Source organism: Thermobia domestica, chromosome 17 (assembly GCF_964235325.1).
Source record: "Thermobia domestica chromosome 17, izTheDome1.hap1.1, whole genome shotgun sequence".
Lineage (NCBI taxonomy): Eukaryota > Metazoa > Arthropoda > Insecta > Zygentoma > Lepismatidae > Thermobia > Thermobia domestica.
This window is the reverse complement of record NC_137470.1, coordinates 81,321,669-81,341,283: the sequence shown is the minus strand read 5'-3', so window position 1 is coordinate 81,341,283 and position 19,615 is coordinate 81,321,669. Positions and strand designations below refer to the sequence as shown.

Sequence of the window (19,615 nt, the reverse complement as noted above, 5' to 3'; positions counted from 1 at the left end):
TCAACTTTTGGAATATCCCATTGGGTTAGCTTTGAGCGTAGCTAAAGAAAACGTATGTGTATGAGTACATAGAGTTCTCCGTAGCAGAATGGATAAAGTTATCGTTCGATAACTACAAGGTCCATTGTTCGAAACCCGTCTGGGAAGCTGCAGATTTTTAAATTCTTAATTTCTCACTTCTCAAGATCTTTCTCTCCATTCGTAATCATGTTATGCTCTAAAAAGTGTTCTCCACCTTAATTCGAAAACTGCCTAATATGATCCATACAGTTCGAAACCTTCCCTTCTTCTGTTTCACAAAATCACAATTTTCGTCATAATTCAAATCCTGTTCCATCATTTCCCCCCAGTTCTAAATCTGTGTATATAAATCATTCCTCTCTGTCTCCATATTTCAATCTCTCTCTCTGTCTCTCTGAATGTCGCCCAGGAACTCATATGGCTTGAGATCAAACCTTCGACTCTTGAAACCAAATGTAAGCTCTCTAGCAATGTGCTATCTTAACTCTATAGGTTTGTTGCTGAAAGCTGTGTCATTTTAGATTTTATTCGGGATGAGAGAGTCTCCACCGAAAAAAAAAATCGCTCAAATAATACGTATTTATGAATCTCAAGGGAGGGGAAATTACACTTTCCTGTCCTCCCAAATGACGCTCTTGGAACATTTGTTTGCAATTACTGAAAAGAAATGAAATGAATCATTGAATAACACTCATTTCTGTCAGTAGATATTCTCGAACTCTGTTGGTGGATTACAGACTTTAGAAAGCACAAATCTTACTGCCGTTATTGACAATTTCCATACATTTCTTAGGGAGCATCTTACTAGGTTGCAGTCTTTAAAGTGGAGAAAGAAGGAAACTAAAGGTATTAATGAAGCTATGTGAAGATTGTGAGACTTTTTTTTTAAATTTAGGCTCTTAAATGATATTTCAGAACAAACGAATGAGGAAGACTGTTTTAACATTGTAAACTTAATTCATTTTTGTTTCGTCTGAATGGAAAGGGTATACTACGTCACACACACTGCTTTAGACAAGGAGAGGTGGAGGAGGGGAGGAGTTGGAGTTGGATCGTACTGGAAGCAACTAATCGATTGAGACAGGTATTTCTGGATGCATAAGAAAACGGGACAAGAGTCTTTTATTAATTTGGACTTAGAATTTGTGTAACAATTTCTATTCCGCGAACTGTACCTCTGTTATGCCATAAATGACTGCCACAACGTGTTGTGTGAAAGTGGTTTGTTCTGAGTGAGTTGCTGGTCCATTGTATGTAGATGAAGTATTTTGGTTTGTATTGTCAGAATTTGGCGATAAAATGCGTTCAAGAGTTTTCATCAAATTGCTCTTGTTGAAAGGTAAAACCATTGATCGGTCTAAATTAAACAGTAAGGGAACAGCTGAGAACTCATAATCACTGAGACATTGCTACAGATCGATGTAAGGTCAACTCCTCCAAACAATTAGTAATGTAGTGAACAGAGAACGACTGCCTTTATTTACAACACACTATCCGAAAATTTCGTCAATACAACTCTGTGGGCATTCCTACATAATTGAATATATTTTTTTCATTGGTGCTCACAGACTACATTTGTCTGATTCAATGTTTTCTTGTTAGAAAACGTTGTACAGCTGAAATCCTTTCTTAGACATTCTTATTGTGTTATTCTGGATAAATTATAAAAAGCAGCATTGTTGAGATATTAATTAGTTCTTTGGGCTACAGAATCGTTATTGTCTTCAGGTTTGTTGTATTGTCCATGATCAACTGATTAGCACATATATGGTATCTCGAAGACTGATGGAGCACAGGTTTAACCTTCCTACAGGATATTCTTCCCGAAGTATTTGAAAATATTCCCTTAGCGATTCGTCCCAATTTGTGGTATATCCAGTAACGTAGCGTGAAGTTTTGAAATGGTTTGGCTGAAATTAGATTCGTAGGTAGAGGGTGGCTAGGAGGTACCCAATCCCCTGAAACTTGTAATTTTGTTGTATGTATATATGAGTGTAAAGTGAATTTAAGTTACCCCTCCCCAAAAAAACTATCCCGCCCTTATTTAAACGATCACGTCTTAGTGTTCTGACTACGCTGTAATGCTTGATAGAAAAATGCTAATTCATGCAATATATTTTTCATACAATGCAAGAAAAAGTATAAGAGTGGTTCTGCTTCATATTTCCCTTACACATACGGTTTCCTTACATATGCGATACTCGCATATCACACATACACTGTATTACTGTTTCAAAGAAACAAATAAAAACGGATAGCTATAGGACGATTTTAAGTGTAACTTCCCCAAATCATAGAGAAACTTAAGCACTTCACCCACAACAACACATGTCAGCATACTAATAGGAAACAGTGGAGCAGTATCTCACAGTCAATTGATGAATTTTACATAAAAGTTTTTTTTTTTTTTTTTTTTTTTAGATTGAAAGTATGAAAAAAAGAAACTATACCTCTCCTGAGGTCTCCTTCAGTATCGATCTTCGAAAAACTTGCGGATAGCAACGCAACGCAAAAAATACAACAAGCAATTATAACTGCTATGTCAATTATCGAAAACTAAAATGTAAATTTTACGCTGTGATAACGCAAACCAGTACGGAATAAGGTCCCTGATGTATTAATACTATTCATTATAACATAACACTTTTATTCTCTCTGTCTCTCTTTTTTTCTTTTTCTTGGTCAAAACTCGTTACTGAATGTGAGCTTCTAAATTTTTCATAGTCTCTGTTCTATACTTTCTAACAAGACCGCATCCTGTCGCTTTTGCCTCGCCAAATACCCGAAAGGCTAGCCTTTCGTCAACATTCGTCCACTTTCGTTGCATCATGTTGAATTTGTGTATAGCTCAAGAAGTTTTCGTCTGCTGAGGGTGGCAGGAAAGTGATTGTCACCGCCCCATTCTCCTAATTCCATGAGAGAAGCGGAAGGCTAGCCGCCGATATTCTTCAATGCGTTCTTGCATAAGCTTCGCTTCAACTCGCTTGATGATTAAACAGCGTATTATAAAATAAATCCATTTTAATAAAATTAATTGTATCAATATCCAAAAGCAACATTTGAGGCTGATGTATAAATAAATGGGTAGGCTAAGCCTTATAGCCTTAATGGACACTGCGTCCCTGGGTATATCCATGATGGGGCTCCCGCGCCTTTAGTGTGACTGTCCGCCGGTGGTTGAGCAACAACTTCCCACGACGTTGGATCGGGTGTAGCGGTCCCGTGCATTGGCCTTCCCGATCTCTGGACCAGATTCCACTGGACTTTTATATGTGAAGACACGTTAAAACTGTGGTATATGCTAGTCCTATCAACGCTGTCCATGTCTTCGAACAGCATCTCCATAACCCTATGCAGCTGTTCACCATGATGTAGGTATCTTTGAACGGCTTCTCCAATCCCTGATCTGGAGTTATAATGTAGGGATTGCTGTCCATGCCGGACATTTCAATATCTCCTGTGATGTGCATGACGAATGTACGTTTGTGTCTCTCTGCACTTCAATATCTATCACTTTGAATATATTGTTCCCAATTTTTCGATCCTCGGTAATTTGGCCAGTATGCGCAATATGCTATGTTTATAGGGCCTCCTTTGCTTATCTTGGTGTCAGAAATCATATCCTGGCGTTTGTTACATTAATTAAGTTACACCCTATATACATTTTCCATGTGAAATTTATTGACAAGAAGAACAGTTTTCAAGAAGATCCAATAAATGAACATCCGATAGGGTACCCACGAATCTATCTACAAGGAAGATGGAGTGATCCCCGCAATTAAAGATCTAAATAGGTTATTCAATTTAGCGATATTGCCGCCAACACATATCTTCCACTCTGTCATCCCATTTCAGACCAATAAGAAGCTATTATTTCCAATTTGTATTGCATGCACCAATGAATCTAATCAAGATTCTCCATGTAATCATTCCGACAAGGAATGATGTTGAACAAGAACGTGGGTGTTCTATGAAATTCTAAAAGCAGTAGAACTTGGATATTGTTATTGAAGTATATAAAAAATGGGATTAACAGTATTACATCCTGACACGAAGGGGACAGACCATTTACTGAATATATAAACACCTTTATAAAATCAAAGCTTGAAGCTTCTGAATGGCCAGCCAACTATATCACGGAAGAAGACATGCGCCGTAATATTAATATGGTACAGCGAGAAGGAATCACTTTGGGTGCATCGAATATGGTGACCAATTCAAAACAGTCGCAGTCTCGCAAAACTTTGCTTTAGCTCAATGCAAGGACGACTTGCAATGCGGGAGAATTCCAGCCAGAGCACAATCATCAAAACATAACGGCTACAGACAAACAGGTGAATGAAATGCGTAAAGTGAATGATACATCATTATACCTTCATTGGCAATATGAAGAGGATGCTGTAGATCAGAATCGAAATTCTAATATTGTCCTGGGTGTCCAACCCAATTAAAACTATATTCATGTTTCGAACTGCTCCAATAGAGAGTTTTGTATTTTGCCGCATAATCCATTATATTTATACAACGACCATCTGTATCAGAGCCTTTGTTTTTTAGCTGTATGGCAAACTAATTAGAATATTTTGAAAAAAAATACATAAAGAATCTCGTATCTGGAGGACCGAAACAGTACGCTTTGGATACATATGACCGAGACACGGATATAACAAACACATATGTAAACCTGGTGGATTTACACTGAATTACAACGCAAACGAAAAGTCAAATTTCAATAGCTTGGAACATATTATTTTAAATTAATTTCACGAAAAATATCAATCGAAATCTACATGAAATCTACATGGACCTAGCGTTCATTATCAAAAATCATTATCTTCTTATGAAGCCAGAAAAGAAGAAATATAGTTTCAATTAGAGAAAACGTCGATTAATATCAGGTACGTAAATTTATGAAACCGTCTCGTATGCATACAAGAAAGCAAGAACAGAAAATAATCTACAATACTCATAGTTTCCTTTGTTCTTTACTTCTACCTCACCTGATTACCCATCATCACATAGACGTAAGAATAAACAAGAACCAGCTAAACAACTCCACATTTCAAAAGAGACCGAGGCGAACTCAAACATACTACACATCTCTTCACCTTTTCGATACTAAGCGGAGTCCAACCGTGAAAGAAATTAAGTACAACATAACTTATTTATTTTTAATCATCTTCTGTTAGACTCAACTTGAAACCCTAAATTTTGTTGAACACTTCCAATACATATTTTCTTAGTTTAGGATTCAAGAATACATCATCAAAGTTTGCTGTTTCTCACATCGGCGAAACCGAATCATGCGTTCCCGCTTACTCATATTGACGAAAACAGAATGAAATGCATCATTCTTATACAGCAACAATGAGCTGTCTCGACTACATAAAGAAAGAAAACAACAATAATTAACATCTATCTACTAAATATTTCTGGGATAAGACAAATCAATTTTTGTGAAGACTAATCATTACGTTACTTTCGAGGAAAAAAATTGCTTTGTTTCGCTTTCTCTCATCCCTCTTGTTCTTCTTGATATAAATATTCTCTGAAAATCTGTTATGTGTAAGAGATGTTCATTAAACATTTAATCCATAGTTTGTTATATGCGTGTGTGTCAGTTTGTTCATATACTTGCTAGTGTTCAGTAACTTCATGTAAGTTGTTTTTCCTTTTAGAGGAAAACAAAACTACCACGTATATAAACATGTTGATTTTCCTTACAGAATTTGTTTTGTTGTACCGGCAGAAGAGGAATCATAGGCAAACATTCACCACTTCACACGTACGAAGAGGAATCACCTCAACTGCTAGTTTTCAAAATTAATGTTTACTTGCCTAAAAAAGTGTTTTCTTAAAATATATGTTGTGTGAAAAATTCCTGTATTTTATTTCACACCTCTAAGTTTTTTTTTTTTTTCTGAAACACATTTCACCATCTCTGATAAAATGTTTTAAATGTACTGAAATATGAACTCAATTTATTTTTATTCAACAAAATATTACAAGGGAAAGATTACATGATCTAAAATTTTAGAAAATTATTTTCTGAATTTTCTGAAATCTAAAAAGAAAGTTGGTTGTTCTCCGATATTGGAAATTTTGAAATTGGGAAGAAAGTTTGAAGATTTTTACATCATAAAATTTCAAAGCTAATTGTTCATTACGAAAAATATGACTGTGTTGATCAGAACAAAAATTTCAGAAACAGACTTCTTTTAGTGTAAATTTTCCTCAAAATATTCTGTTTCAGATTTTCAAAAATTAAAAAAAAAAGTTTTCTATCAAAAATTTTCAATAAAAAATTGTGTAAGGTGAAATTTGAGACGAAATTCTCTTTTCAGATTTAAAAAAAATAAAACAATTTCTTCTTCACAAAAAATCTAACTGCTCCTATCAGGTGAATAGATTCATTATAAAAATATTTTAGTTCTAGCGACAGTGAAAAATCGAGAAATGTTGTTTACTACTTCTTAGTGATTAACTGTTATATATTCTGACACTGAAGCTCTGACCTACAGATTAAACGTGAAATATGAAGGCTGTGTTTGGACAGAGAGGTCTCTGACAGCAATCAAGCATATGGAGCAAACTAATACAATTTATTTGTGTACAATAAGGTATTGTTTATACAGGGTGGCTCAAAAGTAGGTATAAACCATTGCATTCATTTAGTATACTATTCTAGTTTATGAGTTTCTTTGTTTCGGCTGTTCCGAGATTAAGATATAAGTAAAAAGGCTTTAAGAACAAATAATAAAGAATCTAAGTCTACCTTATGGATAAGAATAAGAAATAATACAAAATGCAATGAGCTGATATGTACGGTACTCTATACCTTCTTTTGGGGCACCCTCTATTTTTACGGGGCCATTGACTTACAAAACACTTACAATTCGATGAAAGAATTGTGTGATATCAGTAAAAATGAATGGTTTAGCTCAAGGTTAAACGTTAATGAACAGAAAAGCTGATGATGATTCATATGAAAGTCACACAAGTAAATCATCACTAAACTAGTAAAATAGGGTGTCTAAATACTTCAATAGAGGTAATGAAAGAGTGACAGAAACTTTAAAGATAATCATAAAATTTTATTTTAAATAAATGATTAATTTATAATTTTACGTTCCTTTTAACTCCATTGGTGTAAGAGACATGAACCTATAGTATTACGTGCCATATGATCCACATATGCTCTCACATGAAATCGAATCAAGACTTCTCAAAACCTTCCACTAGGAATCGAACTCGTGGATTTTCATTGAGTTAATACTCATGGGCCTTTGATTGTGATAATATGTACACTAATCATATAACAAAATACTAACAAATTATTTACTATGACTCTGATCTAAGCAAGAAAGGTATATGAAGACCAAATTCATCATAAATTAATTTTAGGACAATTTTGTACCTATAAAAGGGAACAAGGTGATCGGAAACAACCTTACAGATATACATATCGTGGTCTTATACTACCCTACCATTGCAATTTCCAAATTTTAAGAGGTGGGTTTGCATACTACTCCAGAAATTTTAAAGAAAGTTTCAATATGATAATTATACAATGTAAGCTCAACAAACGTTACAATTTATGTGTATGTATTCTTACGTAACCTAAAGTTTTATCCTAAATTTCCTTCTATATTGTAAGTATTAGTCTTAAGACATTCGTTCTTATGAAGTAATTTAGCGCCCCTTTCTAAAACCGATACTATATGTGACGTAGATTTACACTTTAAGGTGCAGTCTCCAAGATCTGAAAAATATTAATAGTACGAGTTGATTAACTATTTTAATTTATGTGAAGGTCACACTTACCTGGGAAGAACTAAGCATTGGATAAGGAGCATGCAGAGAAGAACAATTAAGGCTGTAGCTATGTAAAATTTGAACAATGGATCCTTCTCACGAAGAAAGGGAATCTCCCAACTCTTATCCTTGAAAGTTAGAAACAGTGGATTGATTTGTTCTCCACGAAACCATTGGCTGCAATTAATTTTTCATTAAATATCATTAAATTTGTTTAGCATATTTTTTTATGTTTATATCCTGAAACATGTGCAGGGTGCGTCATAAGTTACTTGGCAGTGCAACTTGTGATTTGTCAATAGCACTATAGCGCTATAGTGGTAAGAAGCGATTTTATAAATTATTTAACTCTTATTACAATTGTAATTAAGTAGTTTATAACGAACTAGCTGAAATATTGCATGGGAAAAATATTGTTCATACAGAATATTTGAAAATTAACAACTGAGTACAATAAATAACAACGAGCAAAGCCTAACGACAAGCAGCACATTCGGCATTGCCGCTGTCAGAAATTAAGGAAGCAAGTAAAATAAATAATCAGAAGGAACTCTTTTGTCGATGCCCCTGTTAATTATCGGGCCAGCTGACATGCATGTTCATGACTCAACTTGAGCTTAAGTTTCATTGAGACTATTATTAATCACCTTAGCAACCCCGAAAACTATGGATTCGACCCTAATTTCGGTTATTTTCGACATTTTATTTCTCACCTCTTCTTACCCTTCCTCATGACGATTGGACTGAACTTGGACTTACGTGTTAGGCAACATCACGAGTCAAAATCTATATATTTGACACTAATATAGGTCATTTTTGATTATTGCCGCATGTCGCCTCTTCCTGCCCTTCTGGGGGTGTCCTGTCTCCACAATAGTATTTCTAGATTGTAAATGATATGTGCACCTCAACTTGCTTCTAGAAATAAGTTTTCATACCGAGTTTCATGTTCCAAACGTGGGAAATTTGTGAGATGCTCTTTTTTCTCACAAAATTTAAACGACTTGTTCCGTTTCAGGCCCACTTAGGATACAAACCAAAAATTCTATGTAGACTACGATCTCTACGAAATTATGGTCTCTTCGATAATATTGTTTTGAAGTATGTCAAGTTAACGGTGTGGATTTGTATATCGGAGAAACACATAAATATGCATGTTTATATATAAAATAGACAATTATCAAAGGACTAAAGTGTGTTTGACTTTCGAATTGGTGGTAATATTACTACATTTATCAAGATGTAATTGGTTTATTCTTCAGCATTTTCCGAATATTGTACCTACAACTTGGTAAAAAAATCAATACCTCGAATAAAAGGTTTAAACAGACTTGATCTGTTGCGGCTCTTCATAGATTAGGAAAATCTAACCGTGTAACCAAAAAAATATGAATAGTTGGTTGGAGCTGAACGTCCCATTTCAGCACCGAGGCTACACAAGGCTGGTCCTACAGTTTAAGGTAGAATCCGAACCACCTTAATGTAGTCAGATTTCAAGTTTATCTAACCGGAAATATAACCTGGAACCTCATTCACCAAAGAGGAAAGGGATGGGATTACAGAAGAAAATTTTATTTTATTATTACAGCGCAATTATTTGTGCATTGAAAAAGAAAACTCTTTCAACATTTTATTGAGGTAACCTAACTTTATAACATTACTTACGATAAATTTGTTAATAATTTCATATACTTGATAAAAATATCAAAGTATTTTTGTCAAGTAACTTATGACTCACTCTTTACAATTGTATTTAGAACTTTCCAAGTTGAAACATATAGTTTAGATCCATATTGAACTGCTTTGCAATGTCTCGTTTACTACTGGAATAAAAATACTCGAAATGCAATAACAATGACTAAATCTCAAAGTTTTAACAGCTCCACGAGGATATATAATCATACAAAAGGGGGTGAAAGGAAGAAATAAGTAGAATAAGTTATACGAAATAGGTAATATAGGGAAATAAATTAGTACTATAGGGTGACAAAAAGTATTTGATACATATTTTGCATCTGTGTGCTCTATGAATTTCTAAATATTATTTAACTCTTTATAATACCTTCTTTGGTTTATTTGATTTTCCAACATTGCGCTAACAATTAGTTAAACTTACTGACGTACAAAGTAGCGTGTTAAGGGAAACTAGAATTAACCTTGTCAATGGAAACATACTATTCAAAAATTATCAGGTTGCTAAAATGTATGTGAATACTTTCTATTTTCTTATTTCACACTACGAACATATATAATCTTAGAATCCAATTACCGAACTTTCGAGACAGAACCATATTCCGACAGTACAATACGATATTACACTATCATCATAGAGACAACATAAATTTAATCTCCTGGTATTATATGCCAGTTTTAACTTACCACTTGGCAAGACTATAGGTGACTTAAAGTCAATTGCCAAACTTTACCATAAACGTATTATAACAATTGGTAGCATCAATGCTTCAATACTTTGAAAACAATACACTTTACCATAAATTATATTCACCTCACGCTCTTACTTTCTGTAATATTCTTTATTCGCCACCTAACTTAGATAATATGCTTTCACAAACTCCGGAACACTTAACACATTCAGCTTTTCAAAAATACATTCTTATTACTAGTTCGAGATACTAAATTTACCATTTGAATATATACAAAAATTCAAGCTTGCTAACAAAATAACACATTAGCACAGATATGCAGCTGTGGAACGTCTTTCAGCTGCCACTTTATTTCAAACATTGTTAATTGGTAGCTTGATCTCTGTATCAAACATTTTTATGAGACCCCGAAGTGACGTTTATTGCTCTACAGATCATGAGGGTAAGCATAACCAATCAAAATCCAAAACTCCAACGTACTCATTAATTTCCTTATAAAATAAAATTTCTTTTAGTTTTCCACAAAATGTAGTATATTCACACCAACAATCACCACATATCGACCAAGTGCAAGATAATTTGTATAATCCTAATCAACATAAAACTGAAGGTCACGCGGAAGTACGAGTTCAAAATTATCAGAGGAACTAAATTTCTTAAGAGTGAACACAACAATCACTGGGGGGAATACCTACATAGAAGCATGGCAACACTAAATCGGAATCCATCAACAACTCTTGTAGTAATACACTATATCGAATTTTTCATGGCATATATACATGATTTCTGTTTGACAAGTTCTAGTAACTCCTTCATTTGACTTGAATAATACACAACGGCCCAGAACTCTTAATGAATTAATAGATGCTATTGAATACAGAAACAAAAAATCTCAAGTATCAAACAAAAATCAGAATTACAACGCCCGCCTACATCATTCCAAACGTGCATTTTAGTATTAATAAATCTACTCACAAATGAATTTAAACGTTTCCCTTCCAAAAATAGTATACGAACACCAATAAAATAATGGTCAAATTGAATAATAGTTTTATCTAATAAATATACAGGTAATAATTTTTGGCCTAGCAAGGAACTGTCCCAAACTTCACGTCTCAGGCAATCAAAATATATTTGATGTATAGCATTAAATCCAGTAAATTTATAAATTTCGTAAAACTTTATAAAAATGAACACAGTAAGATTGGCACTAATTGTGAAACAAACTATCGATTATATATCCATTCTGAAGGGCGTTCAACTGGAAGGAGAGTTCGACAAGCATGTATTTATTGTTTCGCCTGTATTATTTAATATCTATCTAGGAGATATACTGAAAAAAAAAAACTTACAAAATGAAAACGGGATTTCAGTAGAAGGCGGAATGATTAGGTCTATGTAGTTTGCAGATGATATGGCACTCGTTTCAGAGTCTGAAGAGTAATCAGTAAGATGTTAGAAAACTAGAGAAAGGGTTGCGAAGAAAGTAGGACGAAAGTAAATATTAGAAAGACAAAAGTCATGGTGATTGGAAGGAGGGAGTCAATATTAAATCCTACAATTTGAAAAGGAGGGGAGAAAACAGAACAGGTGACTACTTTTCAATACCTGGGTAGTATAATTAGTAATGATATGAAGTGTGAACGTGAAATAAAAGCAAGGATGGGAATAGCGAAAGAAGCGTTTAGCAGGAAGAATGGTAATTGTCATTTTATTTTCTAAACAACAAGTAGCCTAAATACGTAAAGAACCTATATACAAAACGAAAACAGTGATGAAATATTTCGGAACTGCAAACATTAGAGTGAAAGAAATACTTATGTTCTTTTTAAGTATTTCTATTCAATGAAACTGAATAAAAGATAGAAAAGGTAATTAGAAAAGAATTATGTTAAATATTGTTACGTGCATGACAAACATTGAAACTGAAATAATCGAGTTCACATATCTTATGAAATTTTCCCTCTGATATCGTATATTTTGAGAATTTATATATTTTCAGGTTGTTCATAATCTGATATTAACTTTAAATAATTCGAAAATTTTTGATTCAATAATATGAGTATAATATAGATATACTATTGCAAATTTGAACAGGATTATTGTTTAACAGTTGTTTAAAATATATAGTGAGCCATTCATTATTGGATGTGTAATTATTATGCCTTTTCTAATTTTTTAAGTTGATAGAGAATATAAGAAAAGATGTTACCTATATCCACTGATGGTCTGGATTGAATATTTATAAAGACTAGCCTTTTCTTTCTTTTGTAATGTTGTATACTTAGAAATAATATTTTGCACTCCCATTATAAAGAGTAGATATTAGAAGTGATACTGCCCCATTAGAATTAACATTATTCTAAAAGACTTTTTCTTTTCACAAAATCATATATTTCTACAGATTTATCTGTGCCGACAGTTTGTCAGTCTACACGTTAGGGAGTTTATATTGCGTATAATTGCTTCTTATGGTGGATTACATGATAATTGTGCTTGCATTAACTATTCGATTGCTACCTTGTTACTTAGGAATGTGGAGCTTTTAGAAATAAGCTCCTTAGCTCCATTAGCTTCACGCGTTTGTATAAAAAAAAACATAGCGGTCGCCATGGTAACGGAAAAAATGACGACATCACTATCCCAGTCTATTGTGGGTGTGGGGAAGAAAGGAGAAAATTAGCTGTGTTGAGCGCAAAACAAATGAGAAGTTGTTAGAAATGGTGGGGAAGAAAAATCAATTTTAGTATTATTAAGATGAGGATGAGAAACTGGTTGGGACATTGGCTAAGAAGGAACTGTATCATGTGGGACGTTCTAGGGGTATGATGGCAGGAAAGAGGGGAAGGTACGAAAGAAACTACAATTAATGGACGTTATCGAAACAGAAATCGTACGTAAGAAGAAGTTAACGAAGGATCGTGGAGCATGGAAGCTTGCCAGTTGCAGCAAGTGACCTGCCAAGAATGGCAGAGTACCTATGATGATAATGAGTATAGTAATTACATTGTGAGTACCAGTGAAATAGGCACAAACACCTAGATTGAAATAATCAGATAAATAGAAAATAACAAAAATGATTAAGTTAATCATGCATAGTATTCAAATAATCCAAAAACCTAACTGATGGTTGTTTCTAGAGAGCATGATATTCATTTCATGCGCATATATATATATATATATATATATATATATATATATATAAAATATTTACACCTTTTTCACTTTGCACAACACTTATATGTTTTACAGTAATTTACAAGCGAAGAAAGAAATTACTGGAATCAGCCCCCAGTGGATGAGCATATAAATAAGAGTATTAAGTATATTTTAGTTTAATGTATTTTGGTGGTCCATAGTGCCGTGCCGTAGGTAGATTGGACTACACGGTTGATTAACATCATTAGAAACCTCATTTCCGTAATATAAACCATATATATATAACATACAAACACCATATATATATACTTCAACTAAACTAAAATGAAGTTTGACTTTACATTAGTGTCTACATCTAAAATTTTATGACACTCCTTTATTAAAATTTCAATGTAGTTACATTAATATCTGACATAATTTTAATTTTATCGTTAATCAACACAAAAATGAGTTTATATAGTTTTAAATTTGTTTATGTCGCTCATTAACTACTACGAGAAGTAGCATAAAAATTGATTAGTAGAGTATATATGAAATAATTCAAGAAACCTTTCTAGATTTCTGGAATGCAAAATAATCAACTACCGTGATGAAGTCAATGTTTTGAGCCCTTCCATTTTCAATTATAAGATTGTTATTCCCTCAGTCGTTCTTGGGACATTGAGATAAAGGATCTTCTGTACGTTCGAAATGGAACTATCTGCTTTGCTCACAGTCACTAGAATTGTCAAATACATGAAACATGCAATACAAACTTGACGGCAAGGAACTAAGATCTACTACTAAGAAACCAGCGAAGTGCTTACTATATATCATTTTCTTTATGTTGTCAATAAAGGGAGCCCTAACTGAAACCGCTGCGAAAGAAATTAGATATGAGATATATCTGGGAGAATCTTAGTGAAAATTCCTGCCTATCTGTGATTTACGCTTGAGTGAATGTCATAAGGAACCTTTGTTGTATCATCTTCTAAATATCTGCAACATATATCAACCATGGAATCAAGTCCCCACTGCCACAGAATATCTATAACTGTAAACAAAACACGGTTACGTAGTGTTTTGTCCTAGTAGCGTTCGTCCCAAGGCAAAATCCGTAGCATTTCGTCCCGGTGCAGTAGTGTTTCGTCCCAGTAGCGTTTCTTCCCAATGCAAATCCGTGGCAGTTTGTCTCGAGCTATTTTTATTGATTAATGAACAAGCTAATGAGTAGAGTTTTGTCCCAACTACACAAGGTGATGACTCGCACGTCGATCAATCAGGAGCTTTGGAAGCTATTAAACGTCTCTTCCGAAGAGCTAAATTACAGGATTGTTTTTTATTTTCATTTTTCTCAAAGTTTCTGGAGGAAGATGCAAAGCATCGGCATGACAAATATGTGTATGTCAAATAAGGAAGGACGTGTCTCTATCAGAATGTGTACTGTATTAGCCTTTTTGAGGCCACCAGAGGTGGAGATAGGATAGCTACATATCCACAGTACTACAGAAGTCTACTAAAAACTGACTGAATTTTTTGACTACTTTGTTGACCAATGGTGGGAAAATTCACAAAATCAGTTGAGATGTGAAACTGCAACCAAACATGACACCGAACCAATAACACTGTAGAAAGTTGGACGAATCGGATAATCCCAGCTGTGGGTAAACCGTACCGCGTGTGAAAGATTTGGTTGTATTCTTGCAAAAAGAAGCAGAACTTTCAGATGCGAATATTATGAGGATGAAGTTAAATTTAAACGGGGGGAGGAAAGTATGTTTCGATGGACGACAGAATTGTAAGAGCAACTAAGTCACTGGAAAAGTCAGGAGACATTGGGACGTTTTTAAGAAATGTCTCCTACATAATCCACATGGATTAAAGAGAAATTAAACCCGTTAGGACTGACATATGAAAATATTGGACGAAGCTATTGATAGTGAAGAATATTCGAATATCATTTAATAAGTGACAAAGCGCTATCTGCAATTTTATCTTTGGAACTATACCTTAAGTTTTAAGCCCGAGTGACGTAATTCGAAGGCTTTTTAATTTATAAAAGTAAAATATGTATATAATCCATGAATTAACTGATAGAGTCCATGGCGTCCGTGGCTTACTTACTATCCCTTTCGTATATGCTTAGTGCGAAACTTATACGGCATTCCCATCTCTGTCAGAGAGATGCTAATAAAAGAGGCTGGTGCAAACAATGGACATTATCGCACTATAACCATAATCAATGTGTGTGAGTGTAATTACTGGACGAAACACTACTCGATCAGGTGGCGGACCGAAAATCTCAGCTTCGTGTTCGTGGAATTGGGACGAAATGCTACTGAGACAAAATATTGCTCGGGACGAAACGATACAACCGTAGTGGGATTGGGATGAAACGCTACTAGGACGAAATGCTAACGACGCGTCGCGGAAAACAGTTAATTTGAACTGGGTTGTATGATTAATGAGTCTTCCATCTTCACATAACTCGTCAAAACCAGTGAAACCTTACAAATATGTGAAACTCATGTCTTTAAATTCTTATACGTAAAATTACAATGCAACGTGCGATAGTTAGAAGAAAAATCTAAAGTGCTTTTTATACAATATTCAATATTTTAGAGATATTTTGAAACATGTTCACTTAACTACTTGATATAGAGCTTCATTTATTTTTGTCATTATGTAATCGTATCATTATATTAGTTATGCATCAATTAACATGTATCATTCCACGTTTCCTGTATCATTCCACATGTATCATTCACGTACTTCCATATCCAACTTGATAACTATATATTCGTTTCAGTAGTAATTGGAAATCTTCAATAGTTCCATTTTAATTACCAAATTCTTGTTCACAATAAAAGATAACCTAATTAATCAATGTAAAGATAGGGAAAATATAGAGTATCTTGAATATCTTAATACCTACGTAATGAACCATTATCCATTTTTATACCTGAAAAATTTGTGATCATTTTAATGTAACAAAACGGATCTAAATCATACGGATGCAAATCTTTTCAAAGGAATCTTGGGAAGGAAACCATTATTTAAGAAATTGGAGTAGATTTGAATCATTTATGTATTCTTTTATACCTAAGATAAACGAACCTGTTATATAAATTATTATTATTATTATTATTATTATTATTATTAATAATAATAATAATAATAATAATAATAATAATAATAATAATAATAATTCTGATGGTGATCTTAGGAAGGAAAGGTTTCTTTTAGAAATGTAAATATGTTTGAATCATGTATATATGGTATTACAATTAAGATAAAAAATTTTATAAGATTATTTTCTCTGTGAATTTAAAAAGATGTGAATGCCAATGAAAGAAGTAATTCTTTGGAAATTTCAACATGTTTCAAGCATTGTCTTGAAAGGACGATTTAAACGAATTGTTTTTTTATAGAAATATTTTTTTACTGTAAATTCAAGGGTTCCGCAAGGATTTGCTTTATTTGGTATAGTTTTTTTTTTTTCTCCGTAACTAATCATATGTTACTCATAGATTTTTGGTACGTTGGAGGAGGATACATAATAGCATATTTTGGTAATAAATGTAACTTCCAGTCTCTGTAAGCGAAAAGAGAAACTCAAAGGAACGAGAAAAAAATATATCTGATATTTCTTCTCATTTTCCTTCTAAATCTAAACAAAATATGAGGACAATAATATATGATCTTAATTGCTTGTTATATACCAAACAAAACAAGGTATATTTTATAATTCTACTGTTGTTAAGTTTGATTCAGTAAATTTTTTTAAAGAAACAGGTATTTTATACAAAAACCATCTTGCGGTTGGCGACCATCTTCAATTTTCAATTTTCGGAACAGTTTTTTTTTTCTTTTCAAGTTAACATCTTCAATTTGATTCACGGATATTTGAAGTTTCTGAAAATACTAGTCCTACCGGCCTTCGACTGGGAACTAACCTAGCTCCTCCTCTATTAGAAGTTTAGCCAGAACATTCAGCTGCCGGGGAAATCTGATATGATATTAAATAAGAAATGCTACTAACCGTATGGGAGAAGTATGTGGAAATAATAGAAACTTTATGTAGAGGCAAAGATGTTGTGCAGTGTACATTTTCTTCTGTTCCTTGAGTAATACCATTGGTAAAATCTTTGTACATTATTTTCTGAATTCTCACAACCAGCAACCTCCTTAGTTGAGTGTCTAAAACGCTTGCTGTCGAACGCACGATAAAATCGCAAATGCGGGTTCTGCTTACTAGAGAAGGTATTTGTGCAACATGATGCTTACTGTTGTCATAATCGTTTCAGGTTTTTCCATGTTTCTTACACAACATCTTCATGATAACATAATTAGGACAGGAGTTTTGATTCGATTATCACTTGCAGCTCTTGTGGTTCGGATTCCTTATTAATCTGTAGGTCTACTTCCATAGAGCCTTGCTGCTGACCTTCAAATAAACCTTTCTACCTTACAAAGCAGGGATATGTTAGGTATAGTAAAGAATCAACTAATCAAAATGGCAACAATTTCGAATAGGCGATTTTTTTTTCAAAAATGAATTGAAAAATGAGAGCGACTCGTATTTTCAAAATAAACTATATTTAATATAATTAGCATTATCGGCCAAGTGCTTTATTAGTAGATGTGTGTCGAACTCTCCTACACAATGTCCTATCATTGGCAATTCCCCACCTCACTCAGTCATAACTGATTTCATCACACCATCTTGAATAAAGACGTTTCTTAGGACTCTCCTTGTCCTTTGATATCTAATCAAGGATTGTTCTTGTCCACTCGTCATCATTTCTTCTTGCGACACGATCGACCCAGCTTCTTACTTTTATGATAATATTAACAACTTTCATTATTTCTTCTTGAAATATGATCGACCTAGTCTCTGGGCAATGCCTTTTCATTTTTATGATAATATTCACTACTCTCATCATTTTTCATTCTGTGATTTTCCTATATTTACTTGTTTTCGAGTGTACGTCTCTCCATTCTTTGCTTGGTATCTGAATTTTTTAGAATATTGTTGTTTGTTTGTTGTAGTTTATCGCCAATTTTACCAGTAAGACTATTCAAGATGTGGGCCTACAGTTTAAGGTAGAATGAAAACAATTTTAATATGGTTAAATTCTTGTACTTTCCACCGGAAATCAAATTCAGGACAAAAGGTGCATACGGTAGCCAAAAAAGCATCACGAAGTGTGTTGTTTGTTGCTCGCAAAAGGACTAACTATCGACTACATATCTCAGATACAAATTCAAGCAGAACAACAGCGCTTGAAAATATATTTTAGAGAGGCAATTTAATAGTAGCCGTTAAGTTTCTAGCTTCATAGAATTTAGCATTCAGGAGTCATCTCAGAAGAAATAGTCAAAATAAGTTTACAAAACTCATGGCAATCAAAATGAAATATTAAGCAATACTGTTAAAAATTATGTACAGCCCGCGGCTTAGAAATTGTTACAAAAATTCTAAGTCCAAATTAATAACAAACTCTTGCCCGTTTTCTTATGCAATCCAGAAATACATGTCTCGATCGATTAGTTATTTCTTGTCTTCAATCAAACTCCCTCCCTACTCCACCTCTCCTTGTGTAAAGCAGTGGGTGTGACGTAGTACTCTTTTCATTCAGACGAAAAAAAACAGGAATCAAGTTTACAATGTTATAGCTCTAAAATAGCCTTGTTTATTCGTTTGTTCTGGAATATGTTTAAAGAGCCTATTTTTCCAAAAAAGTCATAAAATCTTCCCATAGCTTCATTAATACTTTTAGTTTCATTCTTTCCCTTCTTTAAAGACTGCAAGCTAGTAAGATGCTCCCTAAGAAATCTATGGAAAGTGCCAATAACGGCAGTAAGTTTTGTGCTTCCTGAAGTTTGTAATCCACCAACAGAGTTCGAGAATATCTACTGACAGAAATGAGTGTTATTCAATGATTCATTTTATTTCTTTTCAGTAATTGCAAACAAATGTTCCAAAAGCGTCATTTGGGAGGACAGGAAAGTGTAATTTCCCCTCCCTTGAGATTCATAAATACATATTATTTGAGCAAATGTATAGTAATACACTAATAAAAAAGTGAATTTTTTTTTCGGTGGAGACTCTCTCATCCCGAATAAAATCTAAAATGACACAGCTTTCAGCAACAAACCTACAGAGTTACGATAGCACATCGCTAGAGAGCTTACATTTGGTTTCAAGAGTCGAAGGTTTGATCTTAAGCCATATGAGTTCCTGGGCGACACTG

At 33.7% G+C, this 19,615-nt stretch overlaps 1 protein-coding gene across 2 annotated transcripts in view; it reads right to left on the bottom strand.

Moving 5' to 3' along the window:
• Window positions 1-19,615, bottom strand: part of LOC145673783 (adenylate cyclase type 2-like) — a 1,485,668-nt gene that overhangs the window by 657,778 nt on the left and 808,275 nt on the right. For both annotated transcript variants that reach the window (XM_081743538.1, XM_081743539.1), the window contains exon 13: window positions 7,846-8,013. In XM_081743538.1, the coding sequence (XP_081599664.1) occupies window positions 7,846-8,013 (168 nt within the window). The remainder of the gene's footprint in view (window positions 1-7,845; window positions 8,014-19,615) is intronic.